The following is a 20,439-nucleotide window of genomic DNA, read 5'->3' on the forward strand; positions in this document are numbered from 1 at the left end:
TTTAGACCAGAATTTCTAAAGAGATTTATTTCACTTGCATGACGTCTTTGCAGAAAAACCAATAACCATTTATCTCATTGTATTTGATAAAATATGCTGCTACATGTTTGACGTATTCTACATTCTCACCAGACTTATCCGAATGCAAAATTCTTCGACGATTTCCATTCATTGACAAGATCAAAGCAAACTACAAAAATCCCCTTTATATATAAACTGCTACAAGATTTCGAAAATATCTGATTGCCAACTGAAATTGTTAAGCGGGATATTAGATAATCCATAAAGTTAGCTCTGACTGAATTGAATAACTGTTGTAATATATTTAGTCTGAAAATCAGCAACAAATAAATAGCCAATGAAAATAGGCAGAAACAAAATCTCAACTGCATCTTGTGATGGATAACCTACTGGACAAGTAAAACATTTTGACTATTTAGGTGAAGGTGACAAATGAAATTTGGAAATAGACAGCAGAATTAATTAAGCTAGTATATGACAGAAAGTCAAATGAATAAATTTGTATTAAATAAGAGATAAATTAGTCAAAATACTAAGTTAGTCAAAATACTCTGTTTTGCATAAATTAAATTTATGCAAAACAGAGTTTAAATCAGGTTTAACTTGTGGATCAGAGAGCTGGGTTAGGAAAAAAAACACTTCATCAAAGACTAGAATCACAGATGTGAGAATTCTGAGAAAGATTAGGGGATTGATCAGATGGCATCAATGGCAGCATCATATTTAAAATGTGGATATTAAGAAAGAACTTGCAATTATTAGCATTCCTGAATGCTAACAATTGCTAGCATACCTATACTACCTGAGATTATCAGAGCTAATCTCAGGTCGTATAATCTCACTTAAATAGAATGGGAGAGCAAAAATTACTAAAAGAGGTATGTAATGCCAAGATCCAGATGCATCGATACAGTAAAAAGTGGGTTAAAGACAGAAACTTAAGATCTTGATAATATTGGAGTTTTAACTGATGACAGATTAATTTGGAGGAATAATTGTCGAAACGAAATTAGCAGTGATACAACTTTTTCATGTAGTTCTGTCATGTAGTACAGTATTTGTAAAGGAATTTAATAAAAATATTTGAAATATCAAGAATTGTTCAATTACAGCTAAATATAAAAGACTCGACAAACTTACCAAAATATCTTGAATATTAAAATTGATCGCTCTATTCAGTTGACTGGATATTAATATGTTAATCTTGCTGGTCAGATCATAAAATGTCCTTTGCAGTGTTCTAAAAACTAAAATGAGACCTTTACAACGTTACTTTGAATATCGCACATTCTTTAAACTGGTCAAATCATTATAACCATCTCAATTTTATTCTTGGAGAATAATTTTAACTGAGTTATTGCAAGTTCCACAAGAAACAAGACTAACAATTTGGATTTTAATTCAAAATTTAGCACTCTGCTCGTTTCGGCTTTTAATATAAACACTGTATATCGGAGGATGACGCAAATGAAATAACGTTTTAAAAACCTAAAGTTCTAATTTCTTTAATTTTAAATATACAGTATTGAACATAATTTAAAATATATTTGAACATCTACGCAAATGTCAGTTTATTTAATACTTATAAAATGATTTTTTGACAGTGATTATACTGAACCTTGAAATAATTATTAAAACTTTAGTTCATTTCATTAACAGGTGCCGCCACTGTAGTCCAAGAAAACTTATTGAAAAATGAATTTTCTGCCAGTGATAGTCAGAAAAGATCACCTTTGCCTTCTAGAAGATATCAATTCCCTTTTTTTCGGAAACCATCATTCGACCCTAATGTGCCAAAAAACATCACCACTCAGTTGGGACAGACGGTGTACCTTCACTGTGTTGTGCGTAATTTAGGAGATAAAATGGTAAGGCCTTCATGGCGTTATTTTCTTTACTATAGAATAAAAATTATATCTTTATTCTATATTTCAATACATAAATACGGTATTTAAGCGCTTGTCGAACTTTGAAGATATCCAAATCTTTAAGAATAATTCTTCTTTCAGAATAATTGAGAAGAATTGAAAGATTTGGATATCTTTCATCTCTCTCTCTATCTGGATTCATTAACTGGGTTAAAACACTGGAAAATTTAATAAGAACTAGATTAACATGGGCAGTGAATAAAATTTGTTTTAAATTATCTCAACTTCATTTGTTCCCTATGGCAAACCTTTAGCTAGATGAATATTGCCATTTGGCGATTACTCCGTCAGCATACAAATGGAAGCAAGATTGTATTCCTTTAGTCTTGCTTATCCTCCCTCATTTCTTACATGTACCTATTCTATTTTCTTCATGAGCTTGTGCTTAATTTCGTACTCCTCTTTTTCGCTCTTGCCTTATTTTACATCTTTCATCTTCAGATTGCGGTAATAAGGCGCCATCTGTCATCGGTTCTAGTAATCAATGGATTTATTCTTGAAAACTCCAGGTTTAGTTCCAATGGCATTTACAGTGCATGGGAATAAGCATAAATAAGGTCACTGAAGTTTAACATTTATATTAAATGACAGACGTATTTTCTTAGAATAGAAAGATGGTAAAAATAATAAAAAAGCCTATCCAGATTCTTAATTCACTAATGTTTAGCGGGATGAGAAGAAAGTATTTCGAAGCCTTTTAACCAATTTTGGATCGATTTCAAAATTTAATTTTCTGTTGAGGGTTAATTTTAATACTTGTAATGTAATGTAATACAAGTATCTTAGAAAGTCACATTTACAGAATTACACAAATACAGAATTTATGTATTTTTATATTGCATTCCTTAAAAATTTATTGTGCTATTTATAGTACCTTATATCATTTATTATTATATAATTAATATTATAATAGATGTTTAAATCATTCAATTTCAAAAATTAATTCTAATTAATAACGATATTATTTATATTCACATTATACTATTCATACTTGATCTCCCTACATTGCATACAATCACTGTTTTGATACATTTAAGACAATGAAAATTGCTTCTCTTTAAGAAAAACTTAAATTTTTATTATATTAAAACTAGCTTCAGTTCAGAAAAGTATTTATCTTATGAGAACAGATGTTGCCACTTTCTGTTCTAATTTATGAGCTTTTATATTAAAACTTTATTTTTTATTACTCTCATAATTTACTCCTCATATGTTCCCGTGTTTTCTCTTGCACACAAATAACAGCGTAAGTTATGAACTGTTAGAGTGGAGAATGGAGTGCAAAAACAACCGGGTCTTATATTAAAACATTCTAAGTGTGCTTCATCCTAAACTTCGGATATGTAATAAGAAATTTGATCACGTAAATAAGATGCTTGCGCTGCAGCCGTTAATAATTTTCATAAAAAAAGTGACTTTTTAATATTGCATTGCACACGAGAATACTTGAATATTTTTTGAGAGAACTGGAAGGAAGTCATATCGTTAATGTACAGCTTTTATGTTCACATCTTAAAAGCGAGTGATGATGACGTTGCATTATTAGGAAAGTGTGGGTTTATGTGATTTATGGCTTGGTACTTTCTGTATTGGTATAACATGGCCGTTGATTTTTCGTGGTATCTGATTTGCTAATTAAAATCAGTCGAAGAAAATTAAGACTCATTATAAAGTTCTGTTAACTTATTTTGTATGAACTGTGAACGCATCCTGTTTCTGAAAATGAAACATCCGAATTTCCTGGGTAATAGAGGGGAGAGGAAAAGAAAATCTTCATATGAACTCTTCACACTACTCATCTTCACTTGAAAAAGCAATAATATTCTTGAGAGATAATCCACGTAATATATCGACAGGCCTCGCGTAAAAGCGTTAGCGGGATTTATTTATTTATTTATTTTATATGGCAAATTATGAATCAATATTTTTTTCGGGTTTAGGCGCTTGTTGGAGAATGCTGAGTTTTGTCGCCTGTGAAACTAAATTATCGTGTCTGAAGTGGAATAGCTGAAAACATTGTGAATTGGTTAAAACTCTTTAAAAAAACAAACAAAGAGGGAAATGAATGTTTCTCTGTTCAAGAAATCATTGTCGTTTTGAAATTAAACAAGGCTTTGTGGAAATGGCGCCGAATCAGTACCAATTAAACTTCCAGTAATTGGAATGGACTGTTTAGAAAGAGTATGGAGATTACAGAGGAGATTATAGCTGTCTTAACTCAGGCGCGCGAAAGCTGATTTATTTCTCAGGCGAAAAATCCTCTATGAAAAGAGATGAGAGAAAAATTCCCCAATAGATTCGTCATCTTCACTAACATTGTCCGGTTGGAATTACGACTGGAGCAATTTAAAATATAATGGTCGATGTATTGTCTGCTAATTGCTCCTGTTTTGCGGGATGAAAAACTTGAGTTCAAGAGGGAGAGTTCTTCAATTCCTTATAATAGCTGTTCGGACCTTTCCAACGATTTTACTATGGAATAAAAATAATCTTGTTTATTATTAGGCACAGAATAAGAGATCATAATTTAATATTAAGATCCTCTTATTTATTTTTTAAAAATAGTCAGTAATAAAATATACATAAATAACAAAAAACTACACATCAACTGATTTCTTTGGAAAGTCACGGCTATATTTTCTTTATTTTTTAACTTAATAAAATATAGGGAACTTTTAAAAATTCCATTGTTTCTTATTTCTCTGTTTAACTATTAAATGTTTAGGTATCCTGGATAAGGAGGAGGGACTTTCATGTTCTGACAGTTGGTATCACAACTTACACAGCAGATGAAAGGTTTCAAGCTTCACACTTGGAAAGGACAGACGATTGGATGCTTCAAATCAAACTGGCGCAGTTATCAGACGCAGGTCTTTATGAGTGTCAAGTGAACACACATCCCCTCATTAGCATGTTCGTAATGCTAACTGTTGTAGGTAGGTGACTGGTAATAAATCTCACTAAAATATTTCTACGCGCAAAGTATTTTAGTATATAAACTTCGACTTTGTGGATAATTTACTTATAAGTCAAGTGATATTAGCGACATTATGTCAGATTAAATAACAAAATGCAGCAGTGAAATACTGAGGTCCCATTTATTTTCAAAATGGATGTCTTATGCACATTTCCTTCAATAAAGCAATTTTCTGCACCGCCAATAAAGGAAAAGAGCTTCTTTGTTTGTGATTCATAATCAGAACAGTTTCGTTGATATCGCAAGAGGATAACAAAATTTATCTTCCAGTGGAGAATCTGACTTCTCATCTTGGGATATGCTATGCTGAAATCTGTTACCATTAGTACAATACAGAACTACAATAAATCCGAAAAAGACTGTTTCTTTTTAAACTTAAATTATTTTAATCAGTTTAAGATCATTTCCGGTTGCCTCATATCTTGGCAATTTATTTTTCTAACGACAATGTGATCACTTCCTACTATCTCTTATGTAAGGGATCGCATTAATCTAATATAGCATGTCTCAAAATGCTAGCACTTTTTTTTGTAAATGCTTTAAATCAATTGAGTTTTAAAGAAATATTTGAAGAAAAAATTAAATTAAAATTAAATTTTAATTAATTTTTTATTTCAAAACGAAATTAACACGATTATTTGTATTTGCTTATTTCTAGAAACACGCGCACCCACACACACACACACACACACAAACACGCACACAGACATCAATGTAAGATGTAATTAAAATATTATATAAAACTTTTATTACTTTCTTTAAGTTTCCATTAAAACTATCAGGGATCAGTTAAAACAATGCCATCGACTTAAGTTTTAAAAACACTATTCTAGTACCAACCTTTTCCTCTTCAATGCTCCTCTTCAATATATGAACTGTTCTAATGCATTTAATCCAATCATCCATTCCATTTCTAACATTGAAATTTTCATCTCTGGCTGTTGCATCTATGCTTTAGTGGATTATTCTAAAACGACATTTATGGTGCTGGACTTATTTGTTAAAAAGAAAAACCAAAGTGAACTCCATCACTATTTTTAGCAAATGTATAAAACGTGCGTCTTTCTGTACCATTGAACGAAGAAATTAATGAATAATATACACTGACTTAACTCAGAAATAATATGACCATCCCGTAGTGAAACATCCCAATATGGCTAGTTGTTTTTTTAATTATGTGTTTGTAAAACATACTGGATTAATTTAGCGAATTAGACATGACGGAAATAAAATATTTCTCCAGTGTTATATTAGCATTATCAGAGTCACATGGAAAACTGTTAATTTATTTGTTTGCCTTCTTTAATATGGCACAATTCTAATAATCAGTGATTCTAGTAACACTAGAAAATTACTTTATTGCTGTTGTGTTTAATGTGTTAAATTAAAGCAACATGCTTCGTACAAAGGTACGCATAATATCATACGTTTAAAAAGAATGAACGTCGTCGGGCGCAGTTTGCGATACGGTAAGGTACATGTTATTCGTTGTTCATGGTTGAAAGTAGTTCAGGGATACATCGAATGGCTTAAAACAGGCGGAGCCGCCTCCCTCACGCGAAACAGCATGGGAGCATAGAAAGTGGATGATATCGTGAGCGAAGGGCGCAAATACCTCGTACGAGATAAATGACGCGCCTCTCGCTCTGGTCACATATGATGTAACACAGCGAAAAGATGCTTTATTTACTCCCCGAAGGCTATTGTGGAAAGCTGCTGCGACCATACTTAAAGGAATTTGTGTGCGTGTGTGTGTGTGTGTGTGTGTGTGTGTGTGTGTGTGTGTGTGTGTGTGTGTGTGTGTGTGTGTGTGTGTGTGTGTGTGTGTGTGTGTGTGTGTGTGTGTGTGTGTGTGTGTGTGTGTGTGTGTTGGAAGGGTAAGTATATGCCGGTGAGGAGTTTCCGTTCCTACTAAACCATCACTTAGGTGGATGGCTACGCATCATGCGAAGAGTAGATGGACCACGTTTATGGTGATAGCTTGTTTTCGAATGGAAGTGTCGAAGCAAAGTGCCTCCTGTCCTTTACAGTATTCAAACGTTGGTCTTTGGAAAAAACAAGGGACTTACGTCACTATTTTAAGTGAGTTATTTTGGCATCAGCGAATATCTAGCTCTTTGAGTGAATGTAACAATTATGGATGTGTATGTTAATTAATGTCAAGAGAAATTAATTTTCAATTGAAAATGAATTAGCCAGTCCCAAACAAAAAAATCGGGTTGTTGCTGAAGCATCTTGAGAGAATAGTGGCCATTGAATTAATTTTCTGGCTAATTTTCCTTGTTTGAGGAATGACAACCTCCGATTTTTCGGAAAGATAAGCCCTGTCATCACCGTACAAGTCGGCTAACTAACATTGAATGCAAGAGTCCTTATCAGGGCTCTTCCCACCCTGGACGGGATTCTAACCTCGTTTTTCCCACCCAAATGGTATAACCGTAACCGACTGAGTTAGGGATATTTTAACTGCTCCCGATAGGAAAGAAGCATTGTATTCCTATAAACTTAGGGTTTTTAATTATTGGAGAAGAGCCTAATTGGCTTCATTTCGGCGATTATAAATTAATAGAAATAGGAGATATAATTATAAATCCATCCTTATTTCATAGACGAATGTATGGAAACTCAAAAAAGGTTTCGAAAATAGACCAGAGATCTTATTAGAATACAGTTTTTGGAAAGAATGCCTTAACTTGTACTAAAGACACGAGCTCTACCTGGAGCCACTATGTCCGTTTTCTATTAGTACATTAAGATGCAAGGGCCAGACAGCTGTTTAGAACTGTTGGTTTTCATCAGAGACCTGCAGAACCCTTAAGACAGCACAACCCTCTGCTCAAGTAGTGTTATTTTAAGTAGTGCAAACCAAGGAAAACTCCTGGTCTTTGGAAAAAACAAGGGACTTACGTCACTATTTTAAGTGAGTTATTTTGGCATCAGCGAATATCTAGCTCTTTGAGTGAATGTAACAATTATGGATGTGTATGTTAATTAATGTCAAGAGAAATTAATTTTCAATTGAAAATGAATTAGCCAGTCCCAAACAAAAAAATCGGGTTGTTGCTGAAGCATCTTGAGAGAATAGTGGCCATTGAATTAATTTTCTGGCTAATTTTCCTTGTTTGAGGAATGACAACCTCCGATTTTTCGGAAAGATAAGCCCTGTCATCACCGTACAAGTCGGCTAACTAACATTGAATGCAAGAGTCCTTATCAGGGCTCTTCCCACCCTGGACGGGATTCTAACCTCGTTTTTCCCACCAAATGGTATAACCGTAACCGACTGAGTTAGGGATATTTTAACTGCTCCCGATAGGAAAGAAGCATTGTATTCCTATAAACTTAGGGTTTTTAATTATTGGAGAAGAGCCTAATTGGCTTCATTTCGGCGATTATAAATTAATAGAAATAGGAGATATAATTATAAATCCATCCTTATTTCATAGACGAATGTATGGAAACTCAAAAAAGGTTTCGAAAATAGACCAGAGATCTTATTAGAATACAGTTTTTGGAAAGAATGCCTTAACTTGTAATAAAGACACGAGCTCTACCTGGAGCCACTATGTCCGTTTTCTATTAGTACATTAAGATGCAAGGGCCAGACAGCTGTTTAGAACTGTTGGTTTTCATCAGAGACCTGCAGAACCCTTAAGACAGCACAACCCTCTGCTCAAGTAGTGTTATTTTAAGTAGTGCAAATCAAGGAAAACTCCGATGCAGGTTATTGTATTCGTCTAAGCTCTCTGCTCGATTTGGTCTGTTTTCGAAACTGTTTTGAGTCTCTATACACTTCATTTTATTTGTGTTTTTCTGAAACTATATAAATCGCATTGAGATCTCATGCAGTTGACAAACGTCTTATGACGTTCACCTTATCGCTTTAGTTGTTCTATTAGGAGAACCTTAAACATCTATTTGAAGAAGAGAAACTTCTTGCTTCCGAGAATATCAACGATATCAAGATAAATTCACAATTTCGGTTTGGTGGAGATAAGAGACTCTTTTCAAGTAAGCAATTTATACGGAGAAGCGCCGTTTTCGCAGCTCTGTAGCAACCGACAGAATGGATAATGAAATCAAGCCTGATGGTGTAAGGCTACCTCAATCAAATGCCTAATTAAAATTGTAATTAATATGAGTATCGGTTGTGAATTTAAAAAAGCACAAAATGATTTTAAAACTATGGAGAAGGAGGAAAGCATAATAATCTCTGCTACTCGATTCGGAATTTTTTAAATTTGTGGTTTAATATAAAATTCCTTAAATTACCCTTAGAGAAAATAAATGTTTAGGAAATCAATCAAGAAATTGTTTAATTCAATTTTAATTGTATCCTTTCTGAATTTTATTGGTGACATAGGCTTAATTGTCTTTATTAGGAAACTCACAGTCGCTTATGTCATTATTGGTTGAAGTTTTCCTTTTGAATAATTGCTCACGGAGCAACTATAAATCATTGCAAGTGTCGTAAGCATTTGCTTGGATGACGGAAGCTTGGAGATATATTTCACTCATGTCATGACAACAACAGCAGCGAGAATCTTTCATAACTCGGAAATTCAATGCCATTCTTTTAAGAAAAAAAATGCTACTTCAATACTAAAGAATTAGAAACAGTGAAAGATGAATGTTCGTAGACTTCCCTTTTGATAATGTCCTTAAGAAATTCTTCGTACAAAAGCTTGCTCATCTCACTCAGCTTAACAATTGTTATGGCAATTTCCAAAACGAAAAGGTCGTTGAACGTATAGAGGTGTTTTTTTCGGGAGGGGGAGAATGATAATAAATAACTTATTGTTGCTGAGATTATAGGTTGCAATATTCGGGAAATAGGGAATTCATTCTATTTCAATGAATGATGATCGCTTATTACAAGTGTTGTAAGAAGTTTACACGATTTTCGTAAACATTCGATTTCAATTCAGATAGATATTTATCTAGAAAAAGATCCATACCTTGTGCTGTGTGTGTGTGTGTGTGTGTGTGTGTGTGTGTGTGTGTGTGTGTGTGTGTGTGTGTGTGTGTGTGTGTGTGTGTGTGTGTGTGTGTGTGTGTGTGTGTGTGTGTGTGTGTGTGTGTGTGTGTGTGTGTGTGTGTGTGTGTGTGTGTGTGTGTGTGTGTGTGTGTGTGTGTGTGAATACGTTATCGTAGTTTAATACGTTATCGGTATCCACTTGTTGAGTTGACATCAAAAATCAAATAAAAAATTTTCAGTTAAAATTTAAATAATTAAGCAGTCAGTTATTTACCATTACTTACTTTATTTAATTTCTATTTTTATTTTTTCAGTTCCTAAAGCTTACATAAAAGATGCTCCGGACTTGTATGTGAAGACTGGAAGTTCAATTAATCTGACGTGCATGATTAGCGAAAGTTCTCAACCTCCTGCCTTCGTCTTCTGGTACCACAACGAGCGAATGATCAATTACGACTCTTCCAGAGGAAAAATCATCGCCGTCCAAAAGGCCAATCGAGACACAGCCATTAGTCGGCTTTTGATCACAAATGCTCAAATTGCTGATTCGGGAAATTACACGTGCTGTCCATCAAACGCAGATGCCACAAGTATTAATGTACACGTTATAAAGGGTAAGGTGTGCCTCCAGAATATTTTTAAATACGACTGTCGCATATTTTAATTCCTGTTTTATAGAATGAAATTAAAATTTCTGCATTTTTAGTATCATTCTGATGCTTAATATTCGTACTCAAATAAACTTTTCAAAATTTTTGTATAACTCATTTGATAAAATTTATTTACTTTATATATAATTTTATACATTTCTATATACAAAAGGCTGGCATGCGTTTGGAAGTGATAAGGAACATGTCAGTATTCTTTTTGAAAAGCAAATTATAGTCCTTGTAAACCGATTAGGAAAAGTTTCAGACAAAGGACGTAAATATACCTCCATTCCCTGAAAGTGAAGAAAGTATTAGATGCTATGTGTTTGAAGCAGAGACTGTTAAAGAATATTAACCACTTAAGTCTATATATGAGTAATGCATATTTATACATATTTGAATTTTAATAATACATATTTGAAATTTTAAGATTTAAAAAAATATATTAAAGTATGTTTTCTCAGAAAAATATTTATTTTAGAAAATTGTTGTATTTCTTATTGATGAAATCGACACATCAAGGAGTCGCCAAAATGATTTCATCTTATTTTGGCTAATGAGAAGTTAGATTGTTTCAGTCAGTGATTTCTTTTTAACTGCAATCAAATAAACTAGTCTCGGGCAAAAGTCTATCTGAAACGGATGAAGTATTACGAAACTAGACTTTCTCAATATTAACGAATACTGAGAAGTTTCAAAGCTCTTGTTGTCCTTATAAGGACTGTCTTAAAGGGGAAAAGCAAGAATGATTTTCATATTCCCCGTTATCTGTAGAGGACAGTGTAGGGATAAGATGTTATTGAGCTATTAAAGCTCTGATCATGGCAGGAGAGTAGCAGCATTAGCCGAGCCTCAGTTAGAACTTCATTGGCTACACGTTGCCATCTATTACCCTCCCTGGGTACCAATTTTAGTCGCCACGTACGACTTGGTGCTATTCTTATCCCGGCAACCACATGGGGATAAAGCTCTTGTTGAAAGAGAGAGGTAAATTTTAAAGTAAAATTAGTAGGATTTAGTTTTGGTGTTGCTTGATTGTTGTAAGAGGCTTAATTCCAAAGCTGGCATGCAGGTATATTATGAAAACAGTATGAATGATCATAAATCCCGAAGTCTGTAATGCCCTACAGATGTTTAATAGTTTCATCTAAATATGAAATTAGTAAACGTTTAAGTGCAAACTGACACATAAATAGAGCATGAATTACCGTCTTTACTCGTTATCGTTTAATCTTGAAAAGTTGTCTTAAACCTAAATAATTTCACTTTATCGGTATATACAGTATTATATTTTCTGCTACAACAGCATAGCATAATACAATACATAGCTTCATTTTTGTTGTTTTCAAAATCTTTTTAAAGCAAACTTATTTCTTAAAATATGAAAAAAAAAGTAAAAAAAAAAAAAAAGACTCGATATCTGAACAACGTACTAATATGGTTTAGTTATTAAGGTTTCTGATTGTAGCGTTTATTAATCCATTTAAAATAAACATCGCATTTTAATTAATACACATTTTTTAAGTTAAATAGCACTGTTAAATAAATAAATATCAGAGAATGGCTGAACCTAATGTGTTCCACTGCCTTTTAAATTATGTGTTCGAAATTGTTATTTGAACTAAAAAAATCGCGCCTTTCCCGTAACATTGACTTTCGTAGGAGGACATACATTGCACCGTTTGGTAAACAATCCAAGGTTCATCACTAGACAAATACAGAAAGTTGTTTATAACCAATTGTTTATAACAAATTTCATAAATTATTTGTTGGTTTTTTGTTTTCCTAAATTCGAGCTAATTTTGTTGTTAATATCGCATAATCAACCTTCTATAGAATTTGTTAATAAAATTTCAAAATATTTGCTACTTAAGTATCTACACTTCTAACAGTATTCCGAAATAAGATCTCTACAGAGGAATGTAAAGCTTCTAAAAATTAATAACAATTATTAATGCTGAAAAAAATTAATAATCTTAATTGAATATTTTAACCTATAAATAGCGATAGGGTGGAAAATTAAGAAATGCTGATGATTAACTAACAGTTAGCATATTTATATTTCTTTCGAATCTCTAAAAGAAATATTTAATTCTTCTTTATCACAACTTATTTTATTCCGCTTTAGTATTCTCATTTTAAACTCATGACGCTGAAATATCACCCATTAAGAAACGGATACAACATATCAATAATTATCAGAAACATTTGTTATGCTTTTTCCCCATTTTTTTTCAGGCTTCTCCTTTTTATTCTCTTTTCATCTTTCTTACTTCTCCCTCCCTTAGTGTCATTATGTCTTATGCTGCGCTTTAAAACCTCAAGTAAACTTTATTGAGTAGGTTCATGCTTTCAGTGTTATTTACATTTAACTAAGATGAAAGTGTTGTGATAAAATGTTTTCGTATTCTGCGAAGTCCATACAAAAATCATTTTATTCTATTTTTATTAAATAGGTGAGAAACGAGCAGCCATGCAGCACGACCTTAACCACTCACCCACATCGAGTGCCATTGTTTCCAGTGTCGGGTCATTTCGTTTGCTAGTGATATTCTTTTCAGTTGTAATATTTCTCTGTTCCTGACAGTAAAAGACAACACAATAGGCTGTAAGAGATTTCAGTCCGTCCTTTGTCGACATGGTTTGGTAAGTAACAAAACAACAACACCCGAATTGTTGAGAGAAATAAGCGTTTTAATTAATGTGATGGGTTGAGAGGACTACGTGAGATTCAGCGCAGTGAATATTTGATCCATCACGTGTCATCCATGATTTAATGTTCCTTGAATTTCATTTCTTTTTATTAAAGTAATCAATGACCAACCGAACCGACTTCCTTATACACAACACGAAAATTTAAAGATACCTTTGGTACACGCTATCCCAATTTGAGATTTGTACATAGCTTCAATAAGTACTGAAGAGGATTACTTAACCTCTCTCTCCATCGAAGAACAGCATGCAAGTATGGCTAAGATACCGACTACATAACAGACGAACAATTTTCGCAGAAATCGAGCTCGTCGATTTTCTTCTTCTCCTTTTTTTTTTTTTTTTTTTTGTCGACTGGTTTCTACACGTCTTTAATTAGGGAATCGTTGGGAATATCTTTTTTCTCTGGTTCTTACGGTACCAACCTATCATTGCTTTTCTTTGTATACAGTAATTTTGAAAGAGCTGTTTTAAAAGATGTCCCCTGCGTGATGGTGGCCCCTGCGTCCGAGTCCTAGCGGGTGTTCGGGTATATAAATATGTATATATATATATATATATATTCTATTATATAGTGAAACCTGTGGAGTATTCATACTAAAGGTACACACGTAATCCCCAGTAATTAAAATTTAATAAGTAAATATTTCGTCCTAAGTATATTAGGACGTCATCAGTAGAGTTATTTCAAACAATACTAGGAATGATTAGGAATTATAATTAGTATAAATACTATGAATTATTTCAAACAATACTAGGAATGATTCCTAGTATTGTTTGAAATAACTGGATACTTAGGACAAAATATTTACTTATTTAAAATTTAATTACTGTGCTTTACGTGTGCATATGATAGTTATATATATATATACTGTATATATATATATATATATATATATATATAAAGAGAGAGAGAGAGAGAGTTTATTTAAACCCATGGAGAAAAAAATAAGGCATTGCATGGAAAATACCTTCACAGCATAGAGGACAGCGCTGATAGCAACTTGACCTGGCAATGGTTGAGAAATGGAGCACTAAAGAAAGAAACAGAATCGGTAATTTTTGCAGCACAAGAACAGGCCATTAAAACCAACGTTATGAAGGCAAAAATACAAAAATTCAAGAAGACGGTAAATGTAGATTGTGCAAAGAAAAGGAAGAAACGGTAGACCACTTTATAAGTGGATGCAGCAAAATCGCACAAATTGAGTACCGTAAAAGGCATGATAACATAGCTAAGATAATATAAGATAACATACTTTTTACATAAATCCACTGGCATTTATGTAAAAAGTATGGGTTTGAAGTATCTAAAGACCATTGGAAGCATAAAGTTCACCAGAAAGTGGTTGAGATTGAAAAAGCTAAAATACTCTGGGATTTCAAAATCCAGACTGACAAAAGCTTGGAATGTAATACACCCGATATCACAGTGGTTGAAAAAAGTGAAAACAAGGGTGTTACGTTTATCGAAACATCAGTACCCGGAGATAGTTGGATTGACGACAAAGAAAATGAAAAAATTACAAAATATCGCGATTTACAAATCGAAGTTGAACGAATCTGGCAAAAAAAAACGAAAGTTGTTTCCATAATAATAGGTGCCATCCCCAAAACATTGAAAAAAAATCTAGAAGCACTCGAGTTAGATGGATTAAAAATTGGGCAGCTGCAAAAGGCCGCTTTGTTCGGCACAGCTTTCATTTTCAGAAAGTATTTCCACAACTCATAGGCCCTTGGGTTAATGGAATATAACCAACCTTTTCGTAAAACTGAGGAAGTAAATCAAGTTTTGATGAATATTATATATATATATGTGTGTGTGTGTGTGTGTTCTATTATATTAACGTTAATGGAAAAGACAATTATAAAATTATAATTAAATACAGTATTTCAATCTTCCTTTTATATTTATATATAATATAATATTTAATTCAATCATGATATTTTTTATTCAATCATAATATTGATGCTAATACAAAAAAAAAGGAAAGGAACCGAATGAAAATGGCAATAATTACCTTGTTTGCTATGATGATGTTCTTAAAAGAACTTGGCGATGGACTGAGTCCTTGACTCTTTATCCCTTCATCTGAATGAAGAAAATCTGTGTGGATGGGGTATTATTGAGCTAAAAGCTCTAGTCATGGCTGGGTAACGGCAATAGCTGAGCCTCAGTTAAAACTTCATTGGCTACAGCATTGCAATTTGTTACCCTCTGTTTAAGTAAAGGGGTAAAATCTCAAAAAATCAGACGATCTCTAGGCCACTCATTCGTGGGCGAAAGACCGTCCAAATCTCCGCGTTGGTTCCACTCAGTGAAACCGACCACCGAGCAGAACCGCTCATTCCGAAGAAAATAATTCACCGACAAGAACCCCTCAGCGAGCCGTGCCGGAGAACACTTTCCCCGGAGAATCAAATTGCTCCCTTAAGGCAAACACCCTAAGAGAGCGAACTCATCAGGGTAACAGCAACAGGCGAACCTCAGTTAAACTTCATTGGTTCAGCATTGCCATTCGTTACCCTGGTTAGTAAGTAAAGGGTAAAATCTCAAAAAATCGGACGATATCTAGGCCACTCCATAGTGGGCGAAAGACCGTCCATATCTCAGCGTTGGTTCCACTCAGTGACGGGCTCCCCGACCACTGAGCAGAACCGCTCAAATTCCGAGGAAAATAATCCACCGACACAGCCCCTCAGCGGGCCGTGCCGCAGAACACCTTCCCCGGAGACTCAAAGTGCTCCCTTAAGGCAAAAACCTTAAGAGAGCGAACTCAAAAACTCATCACCCAGGATAACAGCAACAGCCGAACCTCAGTTAACTTCCTTGGTTCAGCATTACCATTGATTACCCTGATTTGTAAGTAAAGGGTAAAATCTCAAAAAATCGGACGATCTCTAGGCCACTCCATAGTGGGCGAAAGACCGTCCATGTCTCAGCGTTGGTTCCACTCATTGACGGCCGCCCCGTCCAAGTACCCCGACGGGCTCCCCGTTTAAGCAGAACCGCTCAGCGTTGGTTCCACTCAGTGTCGGCCGCCCCGTCCTAGCACCCCGACTACTGAGCAGAACCGCTCAAATTCCGAGGAAAATAATTCACCGACAAGAACCCCTCAGCGGGCCGTGCCGGAGAACACCTTTTCCGGAGACTCAAGGTGCTCCCTTAAGGCAAAAACCCTAAGGGAGCGAACTCAAAAACTCACACCCAGGATAACAGCAACAGCCGAACCTCAGTTTACTTCCTCGGTTCAGCATTGCTATTCGTTACCCTGAAAGTCCTAAAAAGGACTTTCAGATCTCACCAACTCTGTTATCGTCCTTATAAGGACTGGCTTAAAGGGGCGAAGCAAGAATGCTTTTCATATTCCCCGTTATCTGTAGAGGACAGTGTAGGGATAAGGTGTTATTGAGCTATTAAAGCTCTGATCATGGCAGGAGAGTAACAGCAATAGCCGAGCCTCAGTTAGAACTTCATTAGCTACAGCATTGCCATATTTAATTTAAAGGTAAAGCCGTCTCTAAAAATTCGGACGATCCCTAGGCCACTCATTCGTGGGCGAAAGACCGTCCATCTCAGCGTTGGCCTTCCACCCACACGCCACCACCGAGCAGAACCGCTCAAATTCCGAGGAAAATAATTCACCGACAAAGCCCCTCAGCGGGCCGTGCCGGAGAAAAATCTCCCCGGAGACTCAAATTGCTCCCTTAAGGCAAAAACCCTAAGAGAGCGAACTCAAAAACTCTCGAATCTCATCGCCCAAGGGGGTAACAGCAACAGCCGAACCTCAGTTAAACTTCATTAGCTACAGCATTGCCATTCATTACCCTCCAAGAGTATTGGATTGATATTCTCTGTTAACTTGAAACGAGTACAGAAATATAATAAAGATTATAATAAAGTAAGGGTGTACGAAAACATTCTAATTAAACTGGATTGATCCAAAGAAAATATCATGATTTTATAAATGTAATAAAATTAATAAAAATAAAGTATTATTATATAATAAATATATAGCTTAACTGTTTTTATTCCTTAGAAGAAGCTGGATTTCGAAACCATTATAATTTCTGTTCTATTCTTAAAATTCTACGTTTAAGTTTTATTCATTTTATGGGCTACGTTCTGCGTGCAATTCGCCTCCAAAATGAATGCTTTTACACACAGTGACATGAAAAACGTCACAGCTAAATCAGTGATTATCCATTCTTGTTAATCAAGAAATTGAGAAACGTAATAACCCTATAATAAATGCAAATTAGTTCAAACTTAATTTTTGAATAAATTATAAATTAAACTTCTTTTGTTGTATTTGCTGGTTAAAATAAATGCTATTTTCATTTCCCTTTTTCAGATAAATTGTGCCAATACACACTAAACATTTCCAGTTGCTGATACCTTTCCGAATAAATTTCTATAAAACTAATTCCAGATTTTAATGTAAGTAGTTAGAAAATGCTTCATTGATATAATTCACCTTTCATTTTTTATGATTCGAATGAAATGTGTGTTAATATAAGAATAATTTGGTTACTTACTTCGAAACCAAATCCTAACTTTGTTTCGTATTATGAATTTTATTTTGTATATAAATATTTTTTTTATTTCATTTATTATTTATTGAACTTGCTTCCAATTTTTTCTTGAAACAATTTGTGATATGAATATTTAATTTCTGTTTCAGTCATTTCTATTTGCTTAAACATGTACGATGTACAATAAATATACATCAGTGTAGTCCGCCAGAATTAAGATCGACATCCACACTACATGCCAAAATCTGACGAATTTAGCTCATATATATATATATATATATATATGATATAAAATGTTCGGCCTCGTATCATCTTCAGTATGACTTAAATTAAGCACCATCTGGTTGAAGAAATAATAGACCTAATCTAATTGTTCTCTTCTAACTGAAGGGTGAACTGGATACGATGGTGAAAAGTGATGATTATACTGAATGGAGAACTCTTGGAGATCTGTAGGGGTCCCATGCCAAACTGTGAAAACATCATCACTATATCTGTTATTAGAGTTAGTTTTACTATAACCTTAATGTAATGAGACCATTACGATCTACATCACGTACGTGCAGTTCGCTGGTTTCTATGTTCTATTTATCGGTTTCCGTTCCTGTTGTTAGAGTTGAAAACCAGGCAGATTTTAAAGAAAACTTTATACCAATAAGAAATCTCTGTTTGGCGTAATATCCACATAACACGTTTGCCCACATCAACTATCAACATTACTGGCATAAGGGGTGAAGCTTTTCATATTCCCCGCTATCTTAAGAGCAACTGTGAGTGGAGAAAGTTTATGAGCTAATTGCTCGCCCTGAGTGGGCTAGGAGATTAGTCCTCGGTGTTGAAGTTTAGGATGGCTTTAAGTCTTTTATGTTTGAAATAATCCATTACGTCATAATCTGCAGCCAGTTGGATTAGTTTGTTAGGGTGCACAGATGCTTTTGAGAAGAATTTGATTGCTATAGTCTGCATGAAAGTATAAATATAGGGGACCCCGTGTCCCGATGTAGCTGGACAATTCGGATGAACCATGGGGCGCCCAGGATCACTCTGAGACATTTATTCTGGATGCGTTGTTGTTTGAGAATATTAGAATTTGAAGTATGACTCCAGGCCGGTGAATCATAGGTGAGTATTGGACGAATCATCACTTTGTACATGAGGTTTTATTCTGGTGCTCAGCTTACTATTTCTGTTAATTAACGGATACAGCTGTGCTATGGATTTTGATGTGTTTGCACAGAGAGTCTTGATATGGGAGTTGAAAGTCACCAGCATTACACCAAGATATTTGATCTCATTTTTCCACGGAATTTTAGTGTTGAAAAGGAGAATATCTTCTTTAGGAAGCAGTGATCTTTGGAGAATAGGACAACTACACTCTTCAAGGGGATTCACCTGGAGGCACCATTTAGAAAAGTATTGTTCGGTTAGCAGTAGGTTTTCTTGCAGTTTCTTGATGGCTAGGTGAGGCTTTAAAGATCTGGCTAATATCCCTGTATCATCAGCGTACAGGGCTTTAACTGAAGATAATGGGTTGTGTGGTATATCATACAAGTATAAGGAGAATAGGATTGGTGCTAGTAAGGATCCTTGTGGAACTCCAGCCAAGATGCGTTTTTGGGTCGAGACTACCCCACACATCCTGACTTGCATACGCCTATCGTAGAGGTATGCCTTTATAAGATGAATGATTCCGATCGGTACACCAGATGATATCAGTTTGTATAGCAAACCGTAATGCCAAACCTTGTCAAATGCACTGGCTATGTCAAGGAAAACAGCCCCAGTGCATTGACGTCAGTTAAAACCTGTGATGATGTGTTCCACCAATCTGTGTATTTGTTGCGTGGTGCTATGCGACTGTCTGAAGCCAAACTGCTCCTCAGGCAGGATATTTAATCGGAGTACTGAATCTTGAAGTCTGGTAAGAATTACCTTCTCGGCAATTTTGCCGAGATTAGAGATGAGGCTGATTGGTCTGTAATTTTGAGGTAATCTGGGATCTTTGCCAGGCTTATGGATCGGTATTATATCCGCCAGTTTCCAGTAGGAAGGGAAATGTTTGTAGTGAAGGATGGAGTAAATTATATTTGTCAGATGGACAATAGCTCTACGTGATAGAAGCTTTATTACTTTGTTAGAGATACCATCGTGTCCAGGAGCCTTTTTGTTCTTGAACTTCTTAATAATAGCATATATTTCAGCAGGTGAGGTGGGTGCAATTTGAGTGGAATATGGGATAGCATAATTGAGTGAATATCTGATATTACGGTGGATCTTCTTTTTATGTGGTTAAAATTGAGGTGATCGTATGCAGGTTTACATTGTTTTCCAAGATGATTTGCTATTGCTTCAGCTTTATCAGCATCAGTGTGGATGAGACCTGAATCTGTTTGGAGGGGGGGGAAGAGGTTTGTTTCTGTTTTTAATCTTTCAGATGAGATTCCATATGGAGTGGTTATCAGTAGAGATGGAGGTTAGTTTTTCTTCCCAGAGTTGAGTTCTATGGGCTGCAAGGGCATCTCTCACTGGAGAGTTGAACCTGTTCAGGATCCGTTTGTCATGCGGCGCCCTGGTGTTGTGATATCTTTTTTTCTTGCCTTATTTTTTTCTCTAACCAGATTCATAATATCTTCTGGA

General features: G+C 34.8%; 1 protein-coding gene across 1 annotated transcript in view; it reads left to right on the plus strand.

Moving 5' to 3' along the window:
- LOC150107739 (zwei Ig domain protein zig-8-like) overlaps window positions 1-20,439 on the plus strand; it is a 50,993-nt gene that overhangs the window by 24,075 nt on the left and 6,479 nt on the right. The window contains exons 2-6 of the mRNA XM_090391505.1: window positions 1,681-1,889; window positions 4,675-4,885; window positions 10,219-10,518; window positions 13,011-13,200; window positions 17,622-17,707. Coding sequence (XP_090247631.1) covers window positions 1,681-1,889; window positions 4,675-4,885; window positions 10,219-10,518; window positions 13,011-13,138 — 848 coding nt within the window. The 3' untranslated portion in view covers window positions 13,139-13,200; window positions 17,622-17,707. The remainder of the gene's footprint in view (window positions 1-1,680; window positions 1,890-4,674; window positions 4,886-10,218; window positions 10,519-13,010; window positions 13,201-17,621; window positions 17,708-20,439) is intronic.

The sequence above is a fragment of the Typopeltis vanoorti genome, chromosome 4, assembly GCF_054136105.1.
Source record: "Typopeltis vanoorti isolate ZY-2024b chromosome 4, IOZ_Tvanoo_1.0, whole genome shotgun sequence".
Taxonomy (NCBI): domain Eukaryota; kingdom Metazoa; phylum Arthropoda; class Arachnida; order Uropygi; family Thelyphonidae; genus Typopeltis; species Typopeltis vanoorti.